This window comes from Merops nubicus, unplaced genomic scaffold (assembly GCF_000691845.1).
Source record: "Merops nubicus isolate BGI_N331 unplaced genomic scaffold, ASM69184v1 scaffold16488, whole genome shotgun sequence".
NCBI lineage: Eukaryota > Metazoa > Chordata > Aves > Coraciiformes > Meropidae > Merops > Merops nubicus.
The window spans coordinates 14,688-42,518 of record NW_008627963.1 but is presented as its reverse complement, the minus strand read 5'-3'; the positions used below and the strand labels follow the sequence as shown (position 1 = coordinate 42,518).

General features: G+C 38.4%; 1 protein-coding gene across 1 annotated transcript in view; it reads left to right on the top strand.

Moving 5' to 3' along the window:
- LOC103778915 (cadherin-13-like) overlaps positions 1 to 27,305 on the top strand; it is a gene marked incomplete at its 3' end in the record, with an annotated part of 87,604 nt that extends 60,299 nt beyond the window's left edge. Inside the window, 1 exon segment of the mRNA XM_008946532.1 lies at positions 27,097 to 27,305. Within this exon segment, the coding sequence (XP_008944780.1) occupies positions 27,097 to 27,305 (209 nt within the window).
- Between the last annotated feature and the right edge of the window lie 526 nt (positions 27,306 to 27,831).

Here is a 27,831-nt window from a genome sequence, read left to right as displayed (position 1 = left end):
ATAATACGCAGCCTTGCATTCTTTCCCATCATGAATTCCTAAAAGACAGAATAGTTCTTCCTCTAAGATTATAAAAGTCAGATGAAGGGGGCTTCTTTTCCTAGCTGTAGCATTTTGTAGGCTAGAGGAAGAGAGGAGCTGAGAATCCCAACCTTCATATCCTTGGCGTTAAGAGGAGGGTTTGCCTTACAAAAGACAGGAGGATTTGGCCCTAGGGTTATTTCTCAAAGGGTAAAAGTTTATTTTATTTCCTTTATTTGCTATTACTTCAAAACTATCCTGCTATTTTGTAGTCTATTAAAAAAGGCCTCTTTTCTGCAAAATATGTAAATTGAAGCTAGCAGAGAAACACAAGTTCTGCAGACCCTCTGTTCCCACAGTACAGTAGCAATTCACCCAAATACATGAAAAAAAGAGCTAAAGGCAGCTTTTCTATATGTGGGGAGAACCTTGAAACCACTGCCACACTTTGTAAAGCAGGGTTGTAATTTTTTTTTTCATTATGTTTGCAAAGTGTCTGAGCTACTAAAACAACAGGACACCACAGGATGGTGACAGGAGGTCCCCTCCTGCTCTGTGGCTGTGTGGTGTGGGGCAGTGCTATGTGTGTATTTGCAGAGACTTCTCTCCCTTGCTGGAGCTGTCCAAGCCTGAGGAGAAGCCAACAGTCCAACTAGGTGAATTGTTTGCAGTTGAGGTTAAAGTGGAGAAAGAGGAATGTGAAGTCTGACTGTGTATTGAGACTTAAGGGAATTAAACCATGAGAGTCAGTGCTGAACACTCTTCAGGAGCCCATAGCTGGCTCTTAGTGAAGAGGATTTGTGAGTGCTCAAGGCTGGTATTATTCATTATCAGCTTCTGGTCTTATTCTTTTGACTTAGCTTGTTTTCATAACCTTTAAGTTTCTTTCTTATCCCTCTGTTTTGACTAAATTGACTCCCAATGTTCTGTACTCTTCTCCTCTGTCTTTAAACAACTATTTACAGCGCTTAAGGAATAGAAGGAAAGTTACGTCTAAAAATGAGGTTTTTGAAAACTGTATTGAATAATTGTTCAGTTGTGATGATACTTCAAGGGAAAAGTGACCTTGGTAATACTCAGGAATTTCACACACGTGTGACCTTGATAGTAGCAGAATCAGTGAATTGATGCTATAACATATGTAGTGTATTTTTAACACATGAAATGTCTTGTTTCTGAACTTGTATTTTTTCCTTAGTTTGTGATGAACTCAGGATATAATATGCACTGCTGTTCAAATTTTGTGTGCTTTGCACCTCACTGGAAGCAAATTAAAACTCCAAATTCTCCTTTGTTTTCCAGTCAGGGACCTATTTTTCAAGATGTCACTCCCCTTTGCCCAGAATTTTCCATCAGAATAAAATCTAGTCTGGCAGATAGCAGTCGCCAAGGCAGCCTTCAGCAGCCCTCCTTTGATGTCTCAGAGGGCTGGAGGGTGGAAGAACCTGTGAATTCACTTTCACCCATTCCTTGAAGGATGGTCAGTAGAAAAACTTGCTGAGAGGCTGATGCATGCTTGTATGTATTGAAGTGCTGCTGTCTCAGCCCCATTGGAGGTATTTTGATGAGACTTTCTTTTTCTCTCTTTGCAAGGATTGTCTCTGTAAGAATGATGCTCTGTGTGGGTGACTTGCTGACTATATGGAGTATTAGAAGCGTTTTGTTGAAGGCTCCATGACAAATAAATCTCTTGCACTTTTCAGTGTAGTTATTGAGATACTTTAGCTCTATTCCATTTGCAGCAAGCTAGTTTTGAATTCTGCTGTAAAAATGCATCCTTCTGCTTCTGAGACCAAAATCATGTTGCTTTTGGGGAGTATTTTACGGTCACTAACCATGATTCTGTGGTCAATCCACTAGGTATCAGAGACACTTAAAAAACCCTGATAAAGCCTAAACTGTCAGTGAAGAACAGACAGTAAGGAAAGAAAGGTGCTAAACAAAGATGGGCTATAATGTGATGCTCACAAAAAAAATACAAAAGAGACTTTATTAAATGCAAGTTCAAGTTAACAACACTGAAAGCAGCTGTCAATTTTATAGAAAACATAGTCATGTTTATAATTCCTTACACAGAACTTACAGAGAAGCTCACAATGGAAGAGCTCAAGAACTAATTGAGAGCTCAGAGGTTGGGATTTTTCTGTTTTGATTCAGTTTTGCAGAATCTGTGATAGAAGTCCATAAGTGTTTGCCTTGTCTTTCATGATCTGAGGTAGAAATTAACTCAAGACAATTGTTTTCTTACTTGTCATTAGCTAGGTGGATTTGTAATAATCTTTTTACCTTGGCCTCAACACCTGAATTGGGTCTGTTTCCTAGGTTTTAATGACTCATGATCAATTGTTGAAAATGTTACATAAATACAGTGAACTGGCATGTTTTTAACTCCCCAAATTAACATTTACAGCAGCATTCTTGGAAGAGAAACACCTTTCAGCCTTCTTTGAAGTCCCAATTGCTTGTCTGCAACATTACGTTAAACTAGGAATGAGAAAAGATCTATTATTGTTAGAAACAAAGGTCCAGATTTTCAGAACTTCATACACTTCTAAGTGGATGCAGTTCTCAGAAGTACACAAGTAATTATGGTGAGTAAACACCCAGTTGATGTATTAGGCACACAAATATACACCTGTACCTGTGGCTGAGGGGAGTGCATCCACAACTGCTGCAGTATTACTGTAATATATTAGGACTTTACACAAGATCTTACTGGTTAGCCCAGGTTTTTCCAGTGGGTGCTGGAGGAACCATGGAACTCGTGGGGATTTGCTAATAGTGTTCAGAGTGGGGGAAGGCAGCTAACACTTTTTGCAATTGGTAATCAGAGCATTTCACACGACTCATATTCATGCATTCAGATAGTGGTGTCTGGCTTAGAGTCAAAGAGGACCTAGACAAGCATGGTGTGATTGACAGTCTCTCTGACCACTGATTCTTGGGGATATCACAAACTCTTCACTCAGGATTCATTAAATAGTTAATAACCACAGGGCAAGTTTCAAGTGCAGCCTTTATTACAACAGAGATATTTGCTGAAACACCCTGAATTTGGCATCATCTTAACCAAACAATTTTTTTCCACCAAATTATATGTATGTAATGGCAGAACATAGAACAGCTAGTGTAAGCAAGCTTTAAAAATCATACATCTGAATGTTTATGCAGAAGAGATTTCAAAGTGATCCAAACACAGGGAGATGGGAAAGTGTTTCAGAAACTTCTGGTGATTATTCATATTCATAATTGGTTAAGTGGTTTACATATTAGAAGTGTACTTAATGCTCCACCAATGGGAGTTCCACCTACAGTTTCCAACAAACTTTTATAAAAGCATAGTTCAAGATCATACTCTTTACATATTGACAAGGTCTTTTCAAAATAACTACTTAGCTCAATAAAGTGAGCAGAATCAAACTTGAAAAGCAAATATTAATAACATATTCCTTAAATGTTCTCCATAAATGCAGATCCTGATGTTATGCAAAGCTTTGCTGCAATCAAATGCGCCATGTGGGTGGGATGTATTGTCAAGTTGGGATGGCTGCTGACAACTCTGTGTTTGTACCAATTTCTCATCTTTAAATCACAAAGCATTGTCAAGCGACCACCAAATGAAATGGAGTTCCTTCATGTGAAGGATAATTGTAAGCAACTGTCAGTAGGAAAAATATGCCTACCAGAGGTAGGGCTGCAACAGCTTTGATAGCAGCCACTTGTTTTGAATGAGCAAGCTGCAGTAATGAGGAAGAAATCCCAGTTTCACTGACTCGCTGAGTTAACATGACAGAGTTTCACCTCTGATGCCGTAAGAACTAGTTCCCAGAACTAGTGAGTGGTATTGAAAAGCTGGAATGAAATAGCTTTGCTGTAGTCTCTGTAGGGAAGGTTAAAAGTTAAAACTGGAGAGTTCACTGCTCTTATGAACCGGGGTACAAGTTCCTGGGATTTTACTTTTAACAATTCAAATAATAATCTCTGTAACATTGCAGGAAGCAAAATGCTTCACTTAGAAACAGTAGATCAGGTCCTACTAACCCAAATGTGTGAAACTGCAAAACCAAGTATGTTAAACTTGGACTGTGAATTCTCCCAGCTCTGTCACTAATGCCTTCAGTATCACATCAGGTACTTCGATGGACAAAACTGCACTGCTCCTCATTTTTGAAGAGAATACAGCAGTTGTGCTTTTAGTGAATACATTTATTAATGGCCAGAAGAATGTATGTCCATAAGTAAGCATTAGCAAAACAACCATTTGTTTCTTTAGTGAAGATGCCAGCCTCAGTTGTATTAGGAAGTTAGCTTTCACAATGGCAGTGCTATTAGGGATGCCACATTTAAAGGCTAAGAAACTGCTTTGCTGTGTAACATCCATCTTGTCACTTTTCCTGCACATATCAGTACTTATGCTTCACATTTCACTCTGTTATAGCCTTGCAGAGCTCTAAGAAGCCCTAAGCTCTAAGTGCTCAAACTGAATCTGGTCCTGAAACAATTCTTTGTCTAATGGAAAATTGCACATTCTGTAAAAAAAAACTTCAAAACAATGACCAATTTATTTTAGATCTGAACAATAATTCCAAACTGTGAAATAATAATAGAAAAATGCTGAAGTAGAAATATTACTCTAAGCAGCAAAACTTTTAATAGTTGTAATGACAAAACATTTTATTTGCAATTTACTAGATTCTGGGTAACATCAGGATTGGCTAGCTTTATGAAAGCTCTGTCGAGGACCCCAAAGAGCCTGTTGAAAGAGAGTGAAGAGGATATTGTAGTGAAGCTGTGCAATCAAAAATGGGGGAAAGAAAACACTCCTTTACTCTGAATTTTCAAAATAAACATAACATGCTTTTGTGAAATGTTTATGGTTTGATATTAACAGAAAAATCTTGGATTATGTTTTATTTTTGGTATTTTTTTTTTTCTCAGTTATATGGTGGAGTTTTAGATAAGACAGGTAAGGAAGCATTGCGTCATTAATCTTACAGAAACATGAATATTTCCCTTACATTGCTAAGTCCAAATGTAGGATCTAAACATGTTGATGCAGAAAAATCAATTCATTTAGTGAAAGAAAGGTATTACCTTCTATTACCTTGTTAGAGTCTGTTTCTGATGGAAATAATTTATTGTTTTTCCTCAGTAAGCATCAGGAGTCATCAGTGTGTTTGGAATGGGGTTTATTCTGGGACTGAAAGGAACAGCGCTCTCAAATGAGAGGTAGTTGAGAGGCATGAGAAAAATCATTTTAATGCAGTTCAGAGCAGGGCCTGACTAATCAGTGTGTTGTTCATGGCTGCTTACTGTTTGGAGGACAGATAGTATAATGTAGTGAAATATTTCTACTACAATGCCTGCAAATTTAGCGAAATGGAATTTGGATTAAGCCAGGATTATTTTTGATTTTATCCCTCTCTGCTATTTTTTTTTTTTTTTTTTCTGGTGAATGTGAGCAGTGCTGATGTACGTGCATAAAGAAAATGGTTTATTTTCTTTGAAGTGTCAATAACATTGTCAGGCATTTATCTAAGTAAACACACAGCAGAACGATTAAGTCGGGGAAAAGCTGAATGCCTGAGATACAAATTAATTTTAGTATTGTTTATAATCTGTACACTACACAAAATATGGAATGCTTACCACAGGGGAAAAGTACTGAGCTATGTAGAAAAACGTCAAAATGAGACACGAGAAATTAGTTATGTAATGAGTTTTGGAAAGAAGCCCTGGTTTGAATCAGTAAAATAATTTGTGAGGATGTTTTCTTACACCAGGATGATGTAGTCAAAGTTTGAAGAATGGTATTTCCACTGCTTCACAAGGCACTGATGAATCTATGACATTGAGGCCAAGGGAGAAATATCATCTACTACATGTGTCTTGCACCCGGCCCAGAAAAGCTCTCCATTTTCTCCAGCACCTCTGGATACTACCAATATTTAATTGTGAAAGTGAAGAAAGGTGAGAAGGAAATATTTTTGTGAAGACTAATATGCTGATACAGTTACATATCAATTCAACAGAGTATTTTCTAATTACAACCTAATCAAAACCTTCTGAAATCAATGCAGAAACCCCTTTGACATTGGGGATCTGAGCTCATGTTAATAGGTCTGTCAGTGAGTACAAAAGCTTTTAGAGCAGTCAAGGATTAGTATCCTCTTTGTGTGAGGAAGTAAAAGCAGAAATGCTCAGGTTAGCAAAGTCAGGGAAAGAACCACATGGCCTGAATCTGCTCTCCAAAGCCAACAAGTAGCCAAAACAGCCAGGCTGTGTTTGTGACAGCTCAGAAGAGGTTTCCTTGACAGGACACAGAGGAGCCACTAAACTTCAGACTCTACCTACAAAACTTCTTATAATGTCATCTGATTAATGGCACAATAATTTTCTCTTTTATTGAATAACTAGTTAATGCTGTATTAAACTTCAGCACATATTGCATGGTTAATACCCGAGTCATGTTTGTACGTAGGATGGTTGCAGCTCTTTTGATACTGTTCATTACTAAAAAGAAAATCTATATGTGAGATGCAATGTAGGGATTTATTTTTAGTTTTATGTTTACATCATTTGTTAAAAAACACATAGCAAAAAAACAATTTACAAAAATGGAAAAGTTAAATTACTTCTTCAAGGAGGCATCATCCTATATTTATAGTTTGGTAAACATAACATTAATCAGCTGGAAATTGTTCAGGAAAATATAAAACCGTTATGGGCTCTAGTTCAGAGAAATACACAGCAAAATATATCTAGCTTCTGTACTTCAAAAGGCAGTGCAAAGCTGCAGAACCTGTGGGAAAATCAATTTTCTGCAGCATCAGTGGCTTGCACAATATTTTGCAGTGTATCATCTAGATTTTTTTTTTTTTTTTTTAATTTAACTGATTTACTTCTGCTCCTCTGTCTAGTACCTGGACTTCAAAAGCATTCAGGCTGATCCTTCAATTGCTGTTGAAATATTCGTTTGAAAATAAGAAATAAAAGCTTGGTGCTGCTGAAAGAAGTTCCATGAAATGCACATTTCTTCCTCCTTTTTGCCTTCATATATTATGGCTCAAGCCTGCTTTCCACTAAAAATCAAGAGAGTGATTTGAGACTCTCCACCGACTCCAAATGGTCCCAGTAAGATGGTTCACTGGGTAATTCTCTGGGCAACATAACATGTTCTTGTGTGTGTTTTTGAAGAGAGAGATGACTAATTCCCCAGCTCTTTGTACCAAAAGGTAATTATCAGACAGCTGTGATTTGATCAAATCTACATTGAAGGCAAGAGACAGAACCTGCCTACGTGCATTTGTTCTGCTGAGGGAAGTGACAAAATGTGTCCCCAACACAGCTTTTGTGGGCCTCTGTTCTGTGGCAGGATGATTTTTTAAGAATCTTCCCTACAGAATAAGCATGCATTCCCCTCTTTGATGTGCTGCCCAGGGACTTCAAAGAAAAACTTATACAAAAATATATCCTCTTAAAATATTCTTTGTCTCTAAATCCCAGTTACAATTATTAACATAATTTTAGGTTGACTCTTTAGATTACATTAGATTTAATTTTAGATTATATTACTATTTCTTTGGCTTTTTTTGTCTGTACCATTATAAAAGATGCATTTCTTATGTAAACTTCACTCCTGAAGCAAGCAGTTTGAATATGGTACGAAATCTATCCTTATTTCACATCATGGTACTTTCTTATTTAGATCTTTTCAATTGAGTTCCTTCTCCCTCACTGCTGGAAGTCACTGTTTTGAGGAAAGTGGAATGTATTACAGTAAGCGGTGTGGCTTTGCTGGTTTGCAAACATTGTTCAATCTTGTGAAGCAAGATCAGGCTCCCTAATGTAAAATGCATTGCAGCTAACACTGAGAGATTCAATTATAATCTTTTTCTTCCAAGACACATCTGAAAAAGAAATAGGAAAAAGTAAACTGTTGAAATTTTGAAAGAATGGCACCATTTTGCAACCTGCAATATTTTCTGTAGCTGTTTTTTCTGCTTGTCTCTCCTCATCTGTGTTTCACCACATGGTAGTAAGGTCGTTTGACTGTCGATGTCTGCATGAGGCACACTGGATATGAACCAATGTTTCAGTAATAAAGGTGCAAATGTAGATTCACAGGCAGCTTTGGAGACTTTGAGATGAAAATGTGATGATCTTTGATAATGCTAATATTGAGGTGAAAAACTTTCACATTCACTTCTCTGCTTGAGTTTGAAGCAGGTGCAGTGAAACAGAATCACAGAATGTTAGGGGTTGGAAGGGACCTCCAGAGATCATTGAGTCCAACCCTCCTGCCAGAGCACTGGGAAACACTTGGGAAAACCCCCAGAAACAAAACACTGAAGGGACTGAAGAACAAGAACCCTCAGGATTTATGTTAGTGGAACTCTGTTGTTGGTTTGGTAGTGAACTTCTCTGTATCCTTATGTTTCACTGCCTCTTTTTTGGCAGGGGAGTTTTAGGGAAAGTAGTCAGGGCTTCCCACTGTGGACATGCACGAGCTCCAGGTGATGGAGAAGAACAGGGACTTCTGGCCAGGGGTGACCTGGTGGGATGCTAGGATGCTTCATCCAAAGTGATTATAAAAGCTTCAGATGGCAGAGTACTCCCTCCTGGGTTGGGGGAATCAGCTGATGAGCCAAGGTCTGTATCTGCTGTTTAGAAAGACTGTAACCTGCCATCCCTTTACCTCTCTCCTCCCTTTTGGACTCTTTGGATGTGACCTGTTACGCTGAGTGGTGGGTGTACAGTTTAAGGACAGTTTGACCAGCAGCCAGCTGGGGCTGTTAGCGAGACCCCCACTGACACAAGCACAGGCAGCACCTTTATAAATAGTAGAAAACACAGAGGCAGTTAGTGACAAAGAACTCTTCTGTCTCTCTTATGTGTTTTGGTAACAGCTTTGGCACTAAAAATGACTGAAATAATGCCACTGAAATGTCCATTGAAGCAAGATATAGCTGTGTCTACACTAGAGCTTTTGTCAGTATGGAAATGTCAGAAAACATTATATTCAGAGCACAAATTGCAAGTATAGAACTGACAAAGTAAATTTTGAAGTGTGTACTCAAGTGTAATGCTTGAAACGTATTCCAAATTGGCAAGTTGCAACCAATCATGGAACAGAACCAGTGCTCCAAAAAACTGACAGAGCCAATGTTGAAATCTGAATAATTGCAACTACATTTTCATAGTAATTTAAATGGAAGAAGCATTGGCAGAAATTCATGAATAATTTACATATAAGAATTTAGCAATCGGTGGTGAATAGAAAAATAAATGGCAAATCCAATAAATAAATGATTATTCTGAATTATTTGCTCTGCTCTGATGTTTGCTAAGAAGTGTCTTTTTTGGGGCTTTCTTAAAATGCTGGATTTGAACTCCTGCTTCTCAGGTAAATGTTTTCTTAAAAGAACAGCAGAAATGTACATATCTGCCAGGGGGAAAAAAGAAAGAATAAACCACAAAGAAAACAATAGGAATCTATAACAGAGGTTTTTTTTAGAAAGGATGCATATAAAAAGACTTTATTTGCTATGTAGCAGCTGCATTTGCAAAATCTGTACCCTTAATCAGAAATGTTAGCTGATATATATAATGATGAGTTACACACTGCACCAGTTTTTAATTAATTATGTATAAACTTTTAAGATTTATGGAGGAGGTAACATCTGAAAAGAGAAATCCCTAATTCCCTTTCATGCCTTTGGAAATGTGGTATTATTTTAATAAGCAAGAAATTAATTTACACAGCAGAGGTATTTGTTTGGGAATGAATATTGGGTCCATGTAAAAAAAAAGTAATAGAAGAATTGTTTATCTGGTTTGCCTCACACAGTACTTCAAACAAAATGAGGAACACTAAATAGTTTTACTGGTTGAAAGGTGGCATTTTAATTAATGGGACACAGATTTTTATTTTTTAATTTTTAAATCTATTTAATCTCATTTATGTAAAACTATTGAAGTTGTTTCTGATGTAAATCTTTAGTCATACACATTAGTTTATTGGTGTAATGCTTAATGGTGCACCTTACAGACTTGTGAGAAAAAATTATTTTTGGCCCAGAAATTCTTTTGAATTTGAAAATATTTTTTTTTTCCCTCCTTAAATGAAAAAGAAAAAACTTCTTAATATTAAGAAATTATTTTAGAGTGAAAAAGCATGTTTGGAACAACTGGTGGAGGCAGAAATATTTAAAAATAAATAAATGAAAACAGAAGACTTGCTTTTATGAAAAGTGTAACTCTAGGATTACCTTTGTCTGGGGGCTCAGCGACTTGAGTACTCATTTCAGATACAGTTTTTTGTCATGTAGAATCAAACACCATTAATGAAATAAAGTTAAGTAACTATTAAAACAACACTTTGGTTTTGAATATGTGAATTCTTTTCCATTTTCGTATAACTCCACAATGTGTTGTGTCACATTATGGAATCTAATTGCTGGTTCTTCATTTTTCCTACTAATGTTCCACATTGTATCATTTGTACTAAGTGGAGAAGAACTATTGTCTGCATGTGAAGAGGCTGGTCCAGGTTATATAGATAATGTCTCTCTGGGAATGGGAATAGAACTATGGTATTTTTAGTTCCTTTGGTGTATTGTATTCTATTCCTATTAAATGCAATAGGCTGAGATTCCAAACATTAGTGTCTAATTACTGTCCACATTCAACATTTGGATGCTCATGCTGGTACTATGAAATTCTAAATATCCTTATTTTATCCTAAATACCAACATGAGTATCCCTGTCTGACATTTTCAGCACTTTGTATAAAGTGCTTGCCCTTGAGATAAGCTTTTGCAGGTAGTTTCTGTGGCTGTGCCTGATTTTTGTAGGTCATAGTATGCATTTTGAACAAATGAATTTTCAATACTAGTAGCCAAAACCCATTTCAGTCCAAATAAAAACCTGACTGCTTTTGTACAAGGAGACAATGAAATAAATTTAACATGCCTCTGCCTACAAAAAGCTGTGCTGTTTCTGAGAGTGACAGTCTTTGTAACACTGTCTATTGTCACACTGCTTTCAGGTGATAGGTAACTTTCTAAACCTATTTTACAAGTGCTGATCAACTATCCTTGCAGTGCCAGATTTCTTCCCAAGCAAGTGTTGATGCCTGTGTCAAAATACTTGTTGTTCTTCTGGAGTGGGTGCAACTTGATTTAGAGTGCTGATGTAGACCAGTGCCTATGAGAAGTGTTCTACAGACCTACAGCTGGTTGACAGGTCCCTGCAATGGAGAGAGCCAGCCTGGTTAGCTGTGTGACCTTAAATGAGCAGTTTACAGTTACAGAACCTGGAACTTCCAATATGTTAAGTCAGGATAAAAGTTGGTTTTGTTTTCCACAGCTATACAGGTATTCTAGATACTTTAAAAGAAAGAGAAAGAATGTAGAGTCTCCTTCTGGAACAGCAACTGAATGCAATAGTAAAATAGTGTTTACTCCTCTGGTGGTCTGGAAAGCTGGAGGAGGAACGTAGAATTGGGAAACAACTCCTGAAAGGTAACTAAGCTGAGCAGTGTAATTTATTGTCAGTTACTGTGTAGGAGCCTTCTGTGGAAAGATAGTGTCAGCAGAAGAGCTGATGGAAGGCAAGCATGTAAACTGTAAATCACTGTAAGAAAAGCACTTCCTTGAGGAACGGAGCACATTCATTGTTGGTGCCTGTTCAGTGGTGTGCTCTCAAGATGTGAGCCCTGCAGAGTAGCCTAGAGATTGGGCATGGAAACCGTACAGAGGCTTGCTCTGCAAAGGCAGACAAAGATACAGGTGAATGTAAAGAGTCTACATTTTGTTTCTTGATTACCTGTCGTGATTGACCAGGTACCCAAATTTCATTAAGCCAGGGCTGCTGGACTCTGTGAGAAAATGTTGTCATACGTTGAGATTGGGATACATCTGAGACAACTGGTTTGTGTGTAGGAAATTGGTAGTAGGGCTGTGTTGTTCATGTCAGTTCAGGGTCCATCTCTCTGTCTTCTGTGAAAGCTCCCCTGGTGAGGAATGTACTCACTCTAGACATGTCCCTGTCAGAACTCCAAAACATTAATGGGCATCTACCAGGATTGTAACAGAATCTAGTTTTGTTTATCCTTCAGCTTTGCAAGGAAATTTTAATAAGGGGGTTTGCAAAACAAAGGTCTTGGAGGTGATTAAGAATTTGCTTTCCTAAAATAATGTGAGATGATAAACTTTAAAGTATGATGGTGAAACTGCACCTATATCACTCTACGTTGAAACACAATAGCAGCCATTGCCTGTACAATATTGTGTATCATCAGTTTCAAGACAGCAGGAGTTTATAATAATAGAGTATTAATGCAAAACAGTGAGGGGAGAGAGAAGGGGAGGGAGGGAATGAAAGTTGTCTGGCAGGCTGAATACACAAAGCCTTTGGTACTTGAAAACTAATTTTATTTTTAGTTAATATTCATTGATGCAAGTTTGAGTCTATTGTTAAATGATTCTAGTGAATAATTACATCCATCACTTTGAAATGTTTAAGACAAGTGGAGTTGTAATAGGAACCCTTTGTACTGGAATCATCACCAAAGTTGCATCGTGGAAACCATGTTGACAATACAGTTTGATTGTATTCTTCAAGCCTGCAGGACTCTCAGCCCATTCTCAGAATTGCTTCTGTACATTGTACATGCATTATGTAACCACTGTGGTTTTCTTGGGATCTGTAAGAAAGTGTATGGCATTTCTGTACCCTCATTTCCTCGGAATCTGTCAGCTTCTGAATGTGACCCATCTGTTGATGAGTGAATGGCAACTGTTTATTCCAGAATAAAGCATGTGCTAAAATGCAAACACAGAGCCTACTGAAGTTCTGAGCTAAGTTTAATTAGCTGTGCAGTTCATTTAAACTTCAAGCTACCAAGTTAACTCACTAGTCAGTGGAGTTTATAATATCCTTCTTGTTAGATGCTTGCTAGACAGGGGAGTTGATGGTATATTTGTTGCTAGGTGATGAATTCTGATAACCTTTCTGTTCCTAAATCTATAAATGTCTTGTGTACTTTCTGATGTAGCATAGTTCTTTATTTACACCTCAATTCCTGGATAGAGCTACTACAAAGTTGCTAAGCAGCCGTGTGTATAAATATATAACTTTGTGTCACTTGAAAACTTTTGGAAAATCACATTTACCAAATGAATTCTCAGTTTATCATGACTGTAGCCATTAGCAAAGTGCAACACAAATGAGATATATCAATGTACAGAAGGATAGTGCTTTGTTTGTTGCAAGGGACTAATGGTTTGGAAGGTGACATAAGGTGAAAAAAAGCACAGACTTAATACTGGGATTTTTTTAATGGATTTACAACCGGAAGCAAAGTAAAGATTGATTGATTATTATCTTACCTCTTCAAACTTCCCAAGCATTGTCATCATTAGTTGCTCTAATGTGAAAGGAGAGACAGTTATTCAGATATGCTAATATTTCTGCATTCTAATATTCCAAAATCAGAGGATATGTAGGAAATCTGTATCACTAATGCTCAGTACAGTCATCAGAACATTGCAATTAGTAGTACCTACACTAAGTCTGAGGAAAGAGAAGGGAAGATGAGATTTTGTGCTTTTTCTCACCTATTTGAATTGGAAAAATGCAAGGAAAGATGAGATTTTTAAAAAGTAAATGAAGCGAGTTGACGTAGATCTGGCACTGAATGACAGGCAAATTTTGTTGTGTTGACAGCTATGAAGGTACATGGATTCAGTAGTTTTAGGGATAACTGTAATTTATTAAATCTAAGAGAGTACTTGGCAATAAAATTTTAGTTGCATATTGATCACCAAGTCAGTATTGTAATTACTGTGGTGGGCCAGCATCTTGTCTGATCTGTCTCCAGTATGAACACCACATGAAAATATGACACTAATAAGAAATAATATAAACCTATATTACTTTAAAGACATATTATTCACTAGGGGTGTTCTGGTATCCTTTATCTACATACTAGAGATGTTCTGTTTTCATTTTGTGTCTAATGCTTTTTTCCACAAGCAGTTCCTGCTGTGGATGTTCGTATCTGGGATGTTGGCTCAGAGAGCTTTTCACTGCACCCTTTTGTTGACTATTTGTTTAATACAAACTGTCAGTTATCAGCCAGGTCTGCATTCCTGAAGCTTACAAAAAGGCTTGGAATCAAGCACTGTGTTGGTCTCGACCTTAGGTTGTGGCTGCACTGATGCAAGTGTTATGTACACTGTAAGTGGGTCTCCACCTTTGGCAGCCAGCAAGCAGCCAAATGGTGCTACCAGCCAGAGTGTAAATTTGAAATGTAGATTAAGTAATTGACATAACTTTCAGTTGTCATTTGCTTCATATGCAGTGTTACTTGTTGAAATGTGAGCATGTATAGCAATGCCATCCATTTCAGCTGCAAACCTGAATAACAGTGTCAGCTGGCTCGTTAAATAATTGCTATTGTGCTGTACATATTACCTGATGGGTTTTTTTTCATCATTTCTTAGTTATTAAAAGGAAGCAGAAACTTCAGTAGCTTGATGTTCTTCCCTTGGTTTATCTATGTAAACAAATTTCAGGTTGCTTATAAATGATCCTGACTGACAGAATATACTTTCCCTCAGGTCAGTTCTTTTGTGGAAGATGCCAAAGCCTGTCTTTCTTTAAAGTATAAAAGCCTGTGTTTGATGTGAATGGAAACTGTTCTGGGAATGACTGTGCAGAGCAAGATTACATGGTGCAATTTTAATTACATTGTTCTCAGCAGTGCTGCTTGTCTGATCTTAGTGTGAGAGTCAAAATTCAAACCAAGGTTATTTGGTTTTGTAACTGTTAGTCAGGTACTGATATTGTTTGAAAGAGATGACAATAAGTTGAGCAAGCTTAAAATCCAGCAGAGTTTTGAGAGGTGGCTTTCCTCATTAATCTCAGGTTTTGTACTATAGTAGGTTGTAATTAAGCAGTTGATTTTCCATGGTTTATAGCCTGATCTTTGTGTTGGAATTGGTTTGATACTGGAGTAAAACAAAAGCTTAACTACCAACTAATTTCTCAAATTTAAATGCATTTTAGATTTCTGAAGGCACTCTGAAAGGCTATTCATAAACTGTGTCCAAGGGCTGTATTTTAATAACCCAATTTTTAGACCGTAAGACTTAAAATGGATGTAGGTCTGTTATTTGTGCATTTATTGAATATGTCTGGACAAATCAACTTGTTATTGGTTTCTTTAAAAAAAAAAAAATCTTGAGGGAATTCACTTGAGAAAACTTGGAAAAAATCACAAAGAGAAATTGTTATTGTCAGGTTCATTGAAGGAGAAGATAAGAAAGCAAAAGATTTCTCCTGGAAACAGGACAAACACTGTTTCTGTGTTTCACTGGGAAAAGTTGAACAATCCACTGGATAAATGGTTTGAGCAGATTTTCAGGCATGGCATTACTCATTCAGCAGCTGGGAAAATAGGCCAGCAACCTACAGTATCCATTTTGAAAAGAAAATATTACACAGTGGATTTATTACTCACTCTCATTTCCTTTTATGTATTGTAACTGATGCGTCATTCTCTATTTCTGAAGCAAACTCCTACCACTGAGTGCTATTTGGAAATTAGTTGCACATGGCACAAGCTGAAAGCTTTTTTCCTGAGGATGCCTTTTAAGAAAACATTCATGAATATTAGGAAAGTCTTTTATTATCATTATGATTCCAGAAGAAGGGCAGCTGTGTGTTGATGTATATGTGTGTGTCTTATTTTTTAACATTTCCTAGCATGTAGTGACCAATAGTTTTGCTTCTTATCAGTGCTGAGGTTGGGGAGCAGTCCATGCAACTCACTGTTGAATTACAGAGTAGTTGTAAATTCACACAGACGGTGAAACTGAGACCTAGGATTGACAAGATAGAGGCAATATTGCCTCAGCACAGTAGCTGTAGGTAATGTGTAAAAAGCACTTTGTATTGATAGCTTATTTAATAGAAAGCTCCTACACATTGACTTCTTGAGCCAAAGAACTTCTAGCGTAAGAGAGGTGTATTGAACAATATTTTCTCTCCCATCTCTGAAAAAAAGATGTGTAAGAGGGCAAGTAGCTACCACGGATTTGGTACAGAACACACAAAAAAATATTTTAGAATAGATTTTTCTTCCACTCTCAAATAACTGTGTTACTTGTGCTTCCCACTGAAGGAGTGAGCAAAGCATCCATTCCTCTAGTGAGGCCTGATGTTTTATTTTTGTCATAAATGACAAAACCAAAAGTAATCTTTCTTACTAATGGTCCAGCTTGAGGCGAACATAAATCATGTGCATAATTTAGTGAATTTTCTGTTTGTCTAATAGTATATCATAATTTGACCTAAGTTAGTTTAAGACTGGTAGAAAAAATGTTCTTAGCTGAGCATTGACAGAAGCTTGTGCCATTAAAAAAAAGAAAAAATAAGGAAACAAGAAGTTATGACAGATCACATTAAGAAATGACAGATCACTGTAATTATAACAAACTGACCTTGAAAACAAACAGATTTCATTGTGAACTTGAGGGATAAAATCCCTGTGACCTGTGGTTAATTGTATAGTTAACCGAAAAGCTTTGCTAAATAAATTTGTGGCTTTGGAGACATTTTAAGAACATACTGGTGTAAATAAAGGTACTTTCTGTGCTTGTGGCACTGTAGTTATTTCCTGTGAGTGATTGCTTGTTGTTACTTTTTGACATCTGCTGGCAGCAGTTTATTTACATAGCTAAATCTCCTGGGACACTGTTTCCCCTCCTGAATAGAACCTCAATTGATTAGTTTTCAATAAATTACATATATCAGTAAATTTGGGGTTGGTAGCACTTAGGGAGACTGCTCAAAGATCAGATGTGTGCTTATGCAGAAGCCAAGAAAATTCATGGTCAGTAGTGTGTTGCCTCTTCATGCTTTATGCAGGCAGTATTCAAAGGAAATTATCCATTATATCCCACTGGGAATTCTTGTACAAACTCAGATTGCTGTCCCACCTTCCTCCACTACAGGATACAATCAATATTGTATCAACAACCTTCTCACAGCAATTTGCAGAGCCACAACATATTGAATACATTTGAATGTCTGTGATTGTGTGATTCTGTCTGTGTCTTAGACTCAGCCAGTGAAGGTTTTGTAAGAATCTAAAGTTAATTTTGTGTTACGTTCTCCTGGGCTTCTAGCAAAGTGTTATGTAAATCTGCTAAAATAGATAATATTGACCATTTGCATTGCAATGGGAAACTCTCTCATTGAATCTAACATTAAAAAGAGTCTTTTCTACATATTGCTTCTGGGTTTGGGGTCATTTGGACTGTTCAGAATCAATGCAGTGTTAATAGAGAAATGGCATATTTCTCCACAGAGGTGACAATTCTTTTGAGACTGTAGCTCCACAAATGTAGTATCAATTTAAGCATCCTCTGCATTTACCAAGAGACAACAGCTCTGTGTAGACTGGACTGTGTCTTGTGCTCAGAAAATCAATGACTGTGATACAATATCTAAAGTTTTGATTTTTATATTGTTTTCATACACACTCACTGACATCATATTTTTGTTGAAATAGGGCTTAGAACAGAAGTTATAGTATTACCATAACTTAAATGCAGCCACTGATCCAGGAGATCAGTCAATAAAGTGTCTATATTGTAAAGCGTAATTTAAGGTAAATTCCAGCTGAGAACAACTCATTACAGCTCCTTCCACTTGATCAGATTCTTTGTCCTAAATGAGGTGATGGGCAGTAAATTGATGTGTGAAGACATCATGTAATGTGAGCCGGTCAGTTGTTTTGGGAGGAGGAGGGAATGCCTTCGGCTTTGGTTGTAGTGTTTGTATTTTCACACCATTTCAAGCACTCAGAGACTGCTGTGAGAGCCCTGTTGGCAGAATAAATTTGCTGAAGACCACAAGGTGCCATCAGGGGACCTTCCTTTCTAGGAGAAAGGAAAGAGGGAGCACGGTGGGAAAAGGCAGGAAGAAGCAGTGACACGTCTGTGCTGAAAAAGGTGTGAATTCTTGGATTTGATACTGATGGGGCCATTTTGCTCACACAGCACTCTGTGCTCTGTGGAAATACCCGCTGGAATCCCAAATAGGAACCCCAGTGCTTCAGGGCTAATACATTGGGCTTCAGTGCTGGGCTGGTACAAATTGTGATGCTTCTGGTTCTGCTCTACCTCAGGGTACCTGATGCAATACTTGTATCTAGCCAAGTGGTGTTGTGATGTGCTAGGAGAAGAGAGGCAGAGCTTGGTGAGATGTGAAAAGATGCCAGAATGCAGTGCTGGGCATAGCAGAAGGTGAGGAGGGAGGCAGGGCAGAGCATGGTGTGGGCCTGCAGAGGGAGGGAGCCACTCGTTTTGGAATTGCTCGTCCTGCCCGTGACAGGAAGGCTGAGGGAGCCTTCAGTCCATTCTCACTTACTGCTCAGGTGGATGGCTCTACAGAATTTCTATTTGTTAGCATTTTTTCCATTTTGTCTCTGAAGGGCAGATACATACACGCTAGTGCCAGCTGGATGAACTGTTGGCCTAATTTTTGTATTTTAACGGAGCTATGCACAGATCTGGTCACCATGCACAAATTGCATGGGGTTGCTTGCCAGATTAGGTAGTTGGTTTGTTTTTGCAGATGTTACAAGTATGTGCAAGGATAAATTCTGGGTTTTGGGACTTGTTCTTGCAAAGAATTTGAATATAGATTTGTATTGGTTTGTATTAAACAAATCCTGTTATATTTTGATAAACGTTGTAGTGTTGTTCATGTTTCTTCAGTTTTTGACTCTGGATGTTAAATAAGCCATCAATATAATTTACTTCAGGGGCACATAAAGAAATTCTCTATATATACAAGAGAAACACAGATGTGCAGTAAGAGATAACCTACTATTCCTTGTTGGATTTTTTTAAAATAGTTTTGTAGCAATTCTGCTGCAGAGCCAGAATTTACCATTAAACTGCTTAAAAAACCTTCATAGAGGATTTTCATAAACTCAGTTTGTTCATTTACTTAAATATTCAATAGAATATCTTTTTGGTAAAGAAATATTTTACTCATGCTTGTAGGTTTTCTAAGCCATAAATACATGTTTTCTACAGCACTTTTAGATATGAAGTAATGATAACCTCATATCTTAAAGAACAACGTGTCTGATTTAATTGTTGACAATGTCTTGTCTGGACTTTAGTCTGCCCACAAAAGTATCATGGGGCAGTATTGTTCTCTTATTTTCAAACAGAAAGGTACTGCAGAAAATAAGGTACTGCAGAAAATTAGCAGAAATAAACATGCTGTGGGCTCCCTGTTCCAGAGGTGGTTTTGAAGGCATCTCAAAGGAAAGCAGAGAAGCTGTTTCTCCTAGATGATAATCCTGTTGGTTTGAAAAGCAGGATTTCTTTTGTTTCTCATCTGCCTTTGTCATTAGCTGTTGTAAAGATTCCTCTTTTGTTCTTGGATGGATATAGGTTATTCAGATGTGTTGGTTCCAGGTAGATTTCATCTTCTCTATATTGACAGGATGATTTGTCTCTTGAAGACTCATGACACTTTGCATTTCTATTAGTTTGTGCTGGGCTGCTGTGTGACACCCTGTACCAGAGTTAGGCCTTCCACACTGTGAGGAGTGCTGCCATGTGGTGGCCTGTTACCATTTCCATAGTTACTTGCCTGCTGTTTTCTGTCAGCATCAGTGTTTACTAATAACAAGAGCTTTGCTAGGTCACGGTGCCTTTTGAATTTTTATATACGACAGGAGCACTCGGCAGCGTTTCCCTTTGCTTCAATCATCACTTTTCTCTCTTCGTAGTTAATGAAGCTCAGCTTTGCCAGCTTCTGTCTAACTTCTCTATTTTGCTAATATTGTTGAGCAGGGAGGACTCTTTAGCAGAGCTGAGAGATCCCTGCTGGGCTGGAAAGTTAAGTTGCCTTTGTGCAGCTGTAATGTACTTTTTCTTGCATCTCTAAAGCGCTCACAGGTACAGCTTCTGACTTTTAATGTGATCTAAAGTTATTTGTTCAAAAGGATGAGAAAAAATACAGAGGATAATACACATTTGATGCTGGAGTTCCTACTGATTTGAACAAGGCTAGGTTATGTTTACAAAAAAAAAAAAAAATCCTAACTTCCATTGATAGAGTAATTAAGTCTCTGTGTGTCTGTGTTTGTGTATTTTCAATGTGAAATTTCCTCACTGAGGAGCCATTTTGTTGTTAGCTATCATTAGCTAATGTAAAAATATGAATACCTGTGCATAGAGACAGGTATTCAAAGTTTATGTATGCTTATAGACAAATATGTATATTTAGTTATTCAAAATACCTCTGCAGAGATTTCATCAGAGAGAAAATTATGAATTCTGTAGTTCTGTTCAAAACAAATTAAACTTCTGAGAATTGGACTCAGAAAAAAGTACTTTGGAAGAGGATTATATCAGCCTGATATATGCTTTTGAATATGAGAAATCTATTTCAGCTTGTTTTCTTTTTATATAGCTTACAAGAAATCCAACTACTAACCTTTCAATGTTTTAAAATGGTATTCTTTAAAACATCTGTGGTTCATTATCATAAATATCACAGTTGTGTGGAAACCTCACATATGTGGTATATGATAAGTGAAAATGGGATGCACTGAAATGATGAATCCCCGGAACTTGAGATTTCTTGCTGAGATCTATAAAGGGTAATATTTCCAATCACAACTTCTGTTTCCCATCGTTACAGTAATGGACTGGGGATCTTGCACAAGAATTCTTTTTCCAGCAGGTCCTTTGATGATTATAAGTTCAAAGTCACCGATTAAGGCCTTGGCATGCATCTGGGCATAACTAATAACAAATATTGCTTGGTGGCCAAAGATACTCTGTACAATTCATATGTGAATGAGGTTCCTTACAGAAAGGAGTAAAAGTCTAGTCTAGGAGGCTGGGAAATGAACAGAGGGGGATGAGTGACATGCCGGTTGTTTTTCATTGGGAAATGCTTGGCAGTATTTTAATTTTGCTTGCATGGGAGTTTTGGAGCTTGTCTCATACCATGTGGCTTATTAAGCACAATAAAGATGTTCATTTGGCAGCTGGAGCATGACTAAGAACATCAAGAGTCATATATGCATCAATAAACGAAGAGCTCTGTGTTAACGTAAATAAATATTAGATAATTGTTTTAATTGCTCATTGAATATTTGACAATGAGACACAATCACTAGTCACGTCTGGTGCAGCATTGGCAAAATTTTGGTTTAGGCCTATAGCTGGACAGTTACTACTTTTATTTTTCTTCTTACTTCTGTAGCACCTTGAGCAACAAACAGGAACCATTTTGTTGCAAGTGCTGTACAGACACAGAGCGAAGAAGTGGTCTTTGCTCTGAAGAGCTTGTAACCTGGCTGAACTCCTTGAGCTCTAACACGAGCGGGTGTGCAGGAGGACACGGGAGGTTGCAGTGTGTGAGGACACTCAGGCTGCTGTTCGTTCAACCTGTTCTAATGTAGCTGCCTGGCATGAATAATGTCAGTACCTGTCTCAGGGCTTTCCTCACACCTCCCCTCTGTGACAAATCCATGAAGATCATAAACATCATTGCACATCAGAAGGATTGTTACATCATCCTGGTTGCCAAGCAGCAAAGTGCTATACCCTGGGAGACCACGTTTTCATTTTGGACAGACTACCAGAGAGTTTGGCCTCCTCTCCATGAACTTGGCAGACTCCTTAGAGCGTGGGCTGTTGAGCCAACTCACATAGACTTTGGTAAATACTTCTATTTTTGATATCTGGAGATAATTTAAAAACTAATCTGAAAAGATCTTGGAGGAATTCTTTGTAATGGGATATTTATTTCTGAAACAGACATCCATATCTCCTGGCACTTCTAATTGTTTAGACAGTTTCTCAGTGGAACAATCTGAGCTGGTTTCAGTTTTCTTGCATGTGCTTGTTCATCTTCTACTCAGAAGTTCTCAGTCCCATGCCCAAATTTCCTTCAGTACTGGGAGAGGGTTAAGTGTCCCGGACTCAGCTAGATGAATAAGCTGTGTAGTAAGATACAGTGTTTATTTCACTGCATTTTTGTAGTTTTTCTCTTCTTGAATGAATCCCATTTATATAAGCTTAATGTTGACCTAAAAGAACAGGGAAGTCAGTTGAATCTAGAATTTTTATGTGTGGAAAGATTATAGATGCCACCTTGTCCATCCTCTTGATCTGAAGTAGAATCAGGTACTGAGACTGGTCTTGAGTGATTTTGGATTAAGATGGTATATGATTAACCTCGTGTTTAAACCCTGCAATGGTAGTTATTCAGCACGTCCTCAGCACCCTCTTTTAATGGTTAACTGCAAAGCTTTCTTAGTATCCGACTGAACCTTTCCACCACTGATACTCACAACACCCTGCCTAGTTTCTTATTATACTGGTTAGTACTTGGAGGACATGGGAAGTAATTAATTAACCACTCTTTATAGTTCCTACATAGAGATTTGTAGATAGCCTTTGCGTCCAAAGCAAGTTTTCTTAACCAGAGAATAAGCACTAAAAATGCTATTTGCCCTATATTTAAAAAGCTGTGTTTTTTTGGTGCATCAACAATGTGTAGGTTTGTTGACAAGATAGAAGTGCTACAGGTAGGAAATTGGAGTAAGCTGATGAAACTGGGACTCCTCAGAGCTCTCCTGAGTGCCTGGCAGGGCAGGCAAGAGTGGTCAGTGCCTGGGCTAGCTCCTTAGGCTATGTAGCTGCTACTGGAGCTGCAGGCAGTGCAAGTACTGTAAGAGCTGGCTGTCTGCACTGGCTTTTCTCCAGATACCACACGAGTTTAAGGAAGATAACGTTTCCAGTTATCTTGGACATCATGAGAATGATTTGGAACCCAGTGCAATCTCATGTGACGGTCCCTGGTCATCCTAGTCCAGGAGACATCATCATTCTGATAAAGTTCACATTTGCCCCTGACTTCAGACTAGGGAATTTATTTAAAGCTACAGTTCTCTTCAACTCTCTTAACAGCTGGCTTCAGTTTCATCCCTGTTGGCCCTTGGTCAGAATAATCTTCAATGTTCTCTGTCCTTATGATCACTTCATCTCCTTTCACCCACTTCTGATTTCTTCCCTTCATATCAGTACTTCTCAGAGCCTTTTCATCTTCTTTCCCTCTCCTTGCTGTTAACCTCGTCAAATACTCTTGTTTCTGTGGTAGAATTGGGAATTGAAAGCATCAGTGCTTTTGGATGAGATATGGTAAGAAAACAGTTTCCCACTTTCAAACAGCTCTGCTTCTGCCCTGGTTGGAAAATGTTGCAGGGTTTCATAATGCAAGGCCAATAGATGAGGCAAATATAAAAGGTTTGAAAGCATTAAATTCATAGCCCTACAGAATATAGAATATAAATCCAAGTACTTCTGATTCCATGTGTTGAATCTGCGTGTGGTCTTTGAAATTCTGTGATGCATGCAGATGGTAGCAATGCAGGAACCTCAAGGTCTGTGAAAGCTGAGCAGCAAGGTGCAAGAAGGGTGCTCCCACCCAGCTTCACCCCTCTTTTCAAAGCACAACACTGTGCTGCCTGTTTTTGAACGTGACCTGTATTGCTTGGCTGGGTGATGCTACAGCTCTGAGTGATTGTTTTAAGTGATTACTTTGTCACAGTCTTGTTAGGCTTTTCTTTTAATTTTGTCTTTACTTTTTACTCCTGACATAATTAATTTCTCCGAGGGTGATGCCAATTTTTTTTTTTTTTCCTGTTGTAAGCTATTAATAGTAGATTACCAGCAGCTTTTGACTATGAGAAGCACACATTTATTCAACATAACAAGGTACCTTCTTAAAACCTTGTTTCATTGTTGTGGTTTGTTTATTTTTTTTAAAGGAGGAAGAGAATACATTAAATGAGAAGCTACTCACACTTCATCAAGGTTGCAATCTATACAATGATTAGTGTAGAGAATTTCAACTTCCCACATTTACAGTGACAGGAAAATTTTGTCTTTTCTGTAGGTTGATAGCTCTAGGAGATTGCAGTGAATCTGTGAGCCTGTCATATCACCAACATAAATTGCAACGGGTGGTTTTATACCCGGGAGGCCTTGCTAACAGAGAGCCTTCTATCAAAATCCTACTGTGAGCACAAGACCCTTTCTATGAACAGTTCCTGGCCTTGGAGAGCAGCGTGGACACCAGCGCAGTCTGAGCACTGTGAAATTGTTTTAAACTGCTACTGCTCCCAAGTTCTGTGTTTTTCACCCCCTCCTGATTCTACTGCGGCGTGAGACTTTGCGAGCAGGGGTCTGCGACATGACACACCGAGATAGGTTTGTCTGGAGGGACTGGAGTATGTGAAGGAAGAGAGCTTTTTGTTTCTTTTTTTATTTATAATCCCTCTTGCTTTCAGCAAAATTCAATGAAATAGCAAATGGGCTGATGAAATTCTGGCTTGTTATCCCACTGTGAATCCAAGGATAGTGCTTTTGCCCTCAAGTAAAGGAGAAGAAATAAGAGCAGCTTTTAGTTAAAAATATGTAAGCAAGCCTAAAACTTGTACAGAAACAGATCCTTCAGGTGCTGGGTAATTTTTATGCAAGAGACTGTGGTGACTGTAGAGTTTGGACTTTCCTCTATAAGAGGATATCAGGTACAAATTCACAGGGTCATCTGAAGTCCTGCCTCAGGCTCCCGAGGCCTCTGTGGATGTGTCGGTGTGCGGGTGCTGGCGGGGGGCTGCAGGGCCTCTGTGGGGTGAGGCTGGGTCTGCCCCACGGCACAGAGCCGGTTCTGGGCTGTTCCGGCCGGTTCCGGATGGTTCCACAGCTGCCTCACCAAGGGGCACAGCCGAGCCCCTCAGGATGCTGGTGCTGCCTCTGGGGAAAAAAGAAAGTTTAAGAAAGGTTCTCTGTTTAAGAAAGGGGCAAAATGCTGCCTGGGAGTGAGGGGTGAGGGGAAAAAAATTGTGAGGGAGCGGAGTGAGACCCAAGGATGGAGGAGGAGGAGGAGAAGGAGAAAGGGTTCCACCACCCCCGGGGCAAGGGTTCCCCGCAGCCCCCTGAGGACCCCACACAGGAGCAGGTGAGCTTGTCCTGAAGGAAGCTGCAGCCTGTGGAGGGGGCTCGGGCTGGAGGGGGAAAGGTGTGAGGAGGAAGGAGCCCCAGAGAGGAGCCGTTAGGTGCAGACCGTGAGCCCTGTTCCCCATCCCCCTGTGCCGCCTGGGGAGAGGAGGCGGCGGAGCTGGGAACGGAGCAGTGGCGCTGGGTTGGGAGAAAGGGCTGTGAGGTAGGGTAGAGATTTGGGGTTTAATTTTGTCTTTTTCTCACCATCCAAATCTATTTTAACTGGCCTCAATGAAATTAATTTTCCCCAAATCACTTCTGTTTAACCCATGACAGTAAATGGTAACTCATCTCCCTATCTGTACCTCAACCCATGAGCTTTTTATCTCCTTTTCTGCCCCAGTCCTGTTGAGGCACAGGAGTGAGAGTGAGTGACTGGGATGCAGCCTGAGGTCAACCCACCACTGTCAATTTGGCAAATAGTGTTCAGCGTCTCATATTCTGAATTTCAGACATTTCAGATTTTTGCTTTTGGTTAATTTTTAATTTGACCTTTCTCATCAATATTTGTCATGAAATGAAGTTGTATTCAAATTTTGGAACTCTTCTGCAACAGTTCTGTTTTCCTGTGGGGCTTCAACTTTGGGATTCAAATCCAGTGAATGCCCAGAGAGGATCTTCATCAGGTCCTCTGGCAGCCCTGTCTTCGAGTTGTCTTCCATGTCTGGAAGTAGGTGCAAAAATTGATGAAGAAGATTTCTGTGTAGCTTCCCAGGAATGTTGTGTGGCCATTCCCTAGGAGAATTCTGTCTGTGCTTTTAGATCAGTTACAGAGATTATACAGTCAAGAAAAGCTTGGGTATTGGCCAGTTTGGGAGAGAATCTGGGATTACATTTTTTCCCTTAAAAACAACGACCCCATACAAGAAGTCTATACAGTAAATTTAAACAATTGTGCAAAGTGTTTTATTTTCAGAAAAACTCTATTGTCTTTCATCTTCCGTGGTCTGTAGCCTTGTCTGTATTCATTTCTGAAAGTGAAATACAGTTTTTAAAGATTCAACAGAAATGAAATGTAAAATCAAAACAGTGAGAGTGTACAGATAAGTGAAAAATTACAGCAGCAGTAACTCAAGGAGCAGGTGGGGAACACAGAACAGATTGTCCACAAAAAAAAAAAATGCTTCATATGCAAGTATATTGTTCAGAAATGGCAAAACCTGAAAAGTTTGCTTAGCAATTGCAATTCTATGGTGTAGACCTCTTAATAATGTAGTCACATCACTAATGTTTCTTCCAATATTTTGTGCAGAGTGAATCTACCAGGCTCAGAGGAGGAACTTGAGACAAAGTCTCAAACCTTTGTACTTTAGAGACATTTTTCTCTTTGTCAGCCTTCCTAAATATGTTAAGTCTTCCATGTAAATTGAAATGGGATTATTGACAGCGACTGTTTAATTAAAAGTTCTCATAATCCTTAGCTATACTGATAGTGCAGCTCACGTAATGTATCACAATCCTGGTAGCTAGTAAGAAATGTCACTGTTTTTTTCTGTTCTGTACACTTGTCAGTAGACTATGTAGTTGAATATTCTATCAACAACAGATTCTAGGTGTAGATTTATTGGATAACTGAAAGAAGAGTTCTTGTGTTATGACAAGGAGGAAAACCAAGGTCTCTACTGCAACTGCTCAATTTGTAGAACTAGATGGGTATTTGGTGCATTTGGTTTGAGTGATAAAAAAACTGATCATGTCAAAAATGTTCTGTTTATCTCTTACCTCCCTGATTAACATGGTCAAAATCTCTTTATCTTTCTGAAAGCTCATGTTTGTATGATTTGTCTCTGAATTATAATCACACAAATATAAAGCCTCTTTGAAAGTCTCTCCCCTTAGACTGGTACACATTTCTTCATGAGATCTGTAGACAGAGTCGGTAACGTGAAAATGTTTGAAGTCTATCAAAGTGCATACTTACAATTGTTTATTTTCTTTTTTTCTTTTTCCACCCCAGTGGCATTTGATGACTGCAAGGGGAATAACAAACTGAACTTCGAAGTTTCTAACCCAGACTTTAAGGTGGAACACAATGGAACTTTAGTTGCACTAAAGAATGTATCAGAAGCTGGCACAGCCTTGTTTGTACATGCACGGTCTGAGCATGCTGAGGATATGGCAGAGATTTTGATTGTTGAAGCAAGTGAAAAACGTGGTGCATTAAAGGTAAGATAAATACAAAAGGCCAGAACAAAGTGCCAAGGAGATGCTGCTAGATATTTACATATGCTATCTAGGACTGTAAGCAGCTTTAATCTGTTAGCAGAGATCAAAATCTGTCTTCAAATCAGATATTGCTGTTACGTTTTAGCACTCATTTTAATTTAAAATACAAGTTTTCCAGGTTTTGAAGGATGTATTACATCTTCAGGTGTAAATGCTAAATTGTCACACTGAAATGATTCAAATGAAGGAGCCCAAATATCAAAACTGGCTGGTTCTGCTGGTGCTAGATACACCAGATAAGCATACTTTGACCGTAGCTGAAAATGGAAAATCATAATCTAAACGTGTAATTTAGAATTTACAGAACCTTCATGTTCACTCTAAGTCAGAGTGTGTGGGAATGAATTCTATGCTGTGGAATTTAGATTTTCATATAGGTCTGCTTATCGGATATTGTTATGTATTAAACTGGATAAACGTTTGCACATAAATGGCAACACATATTTATGCTCTGTCTTCCTGCTCT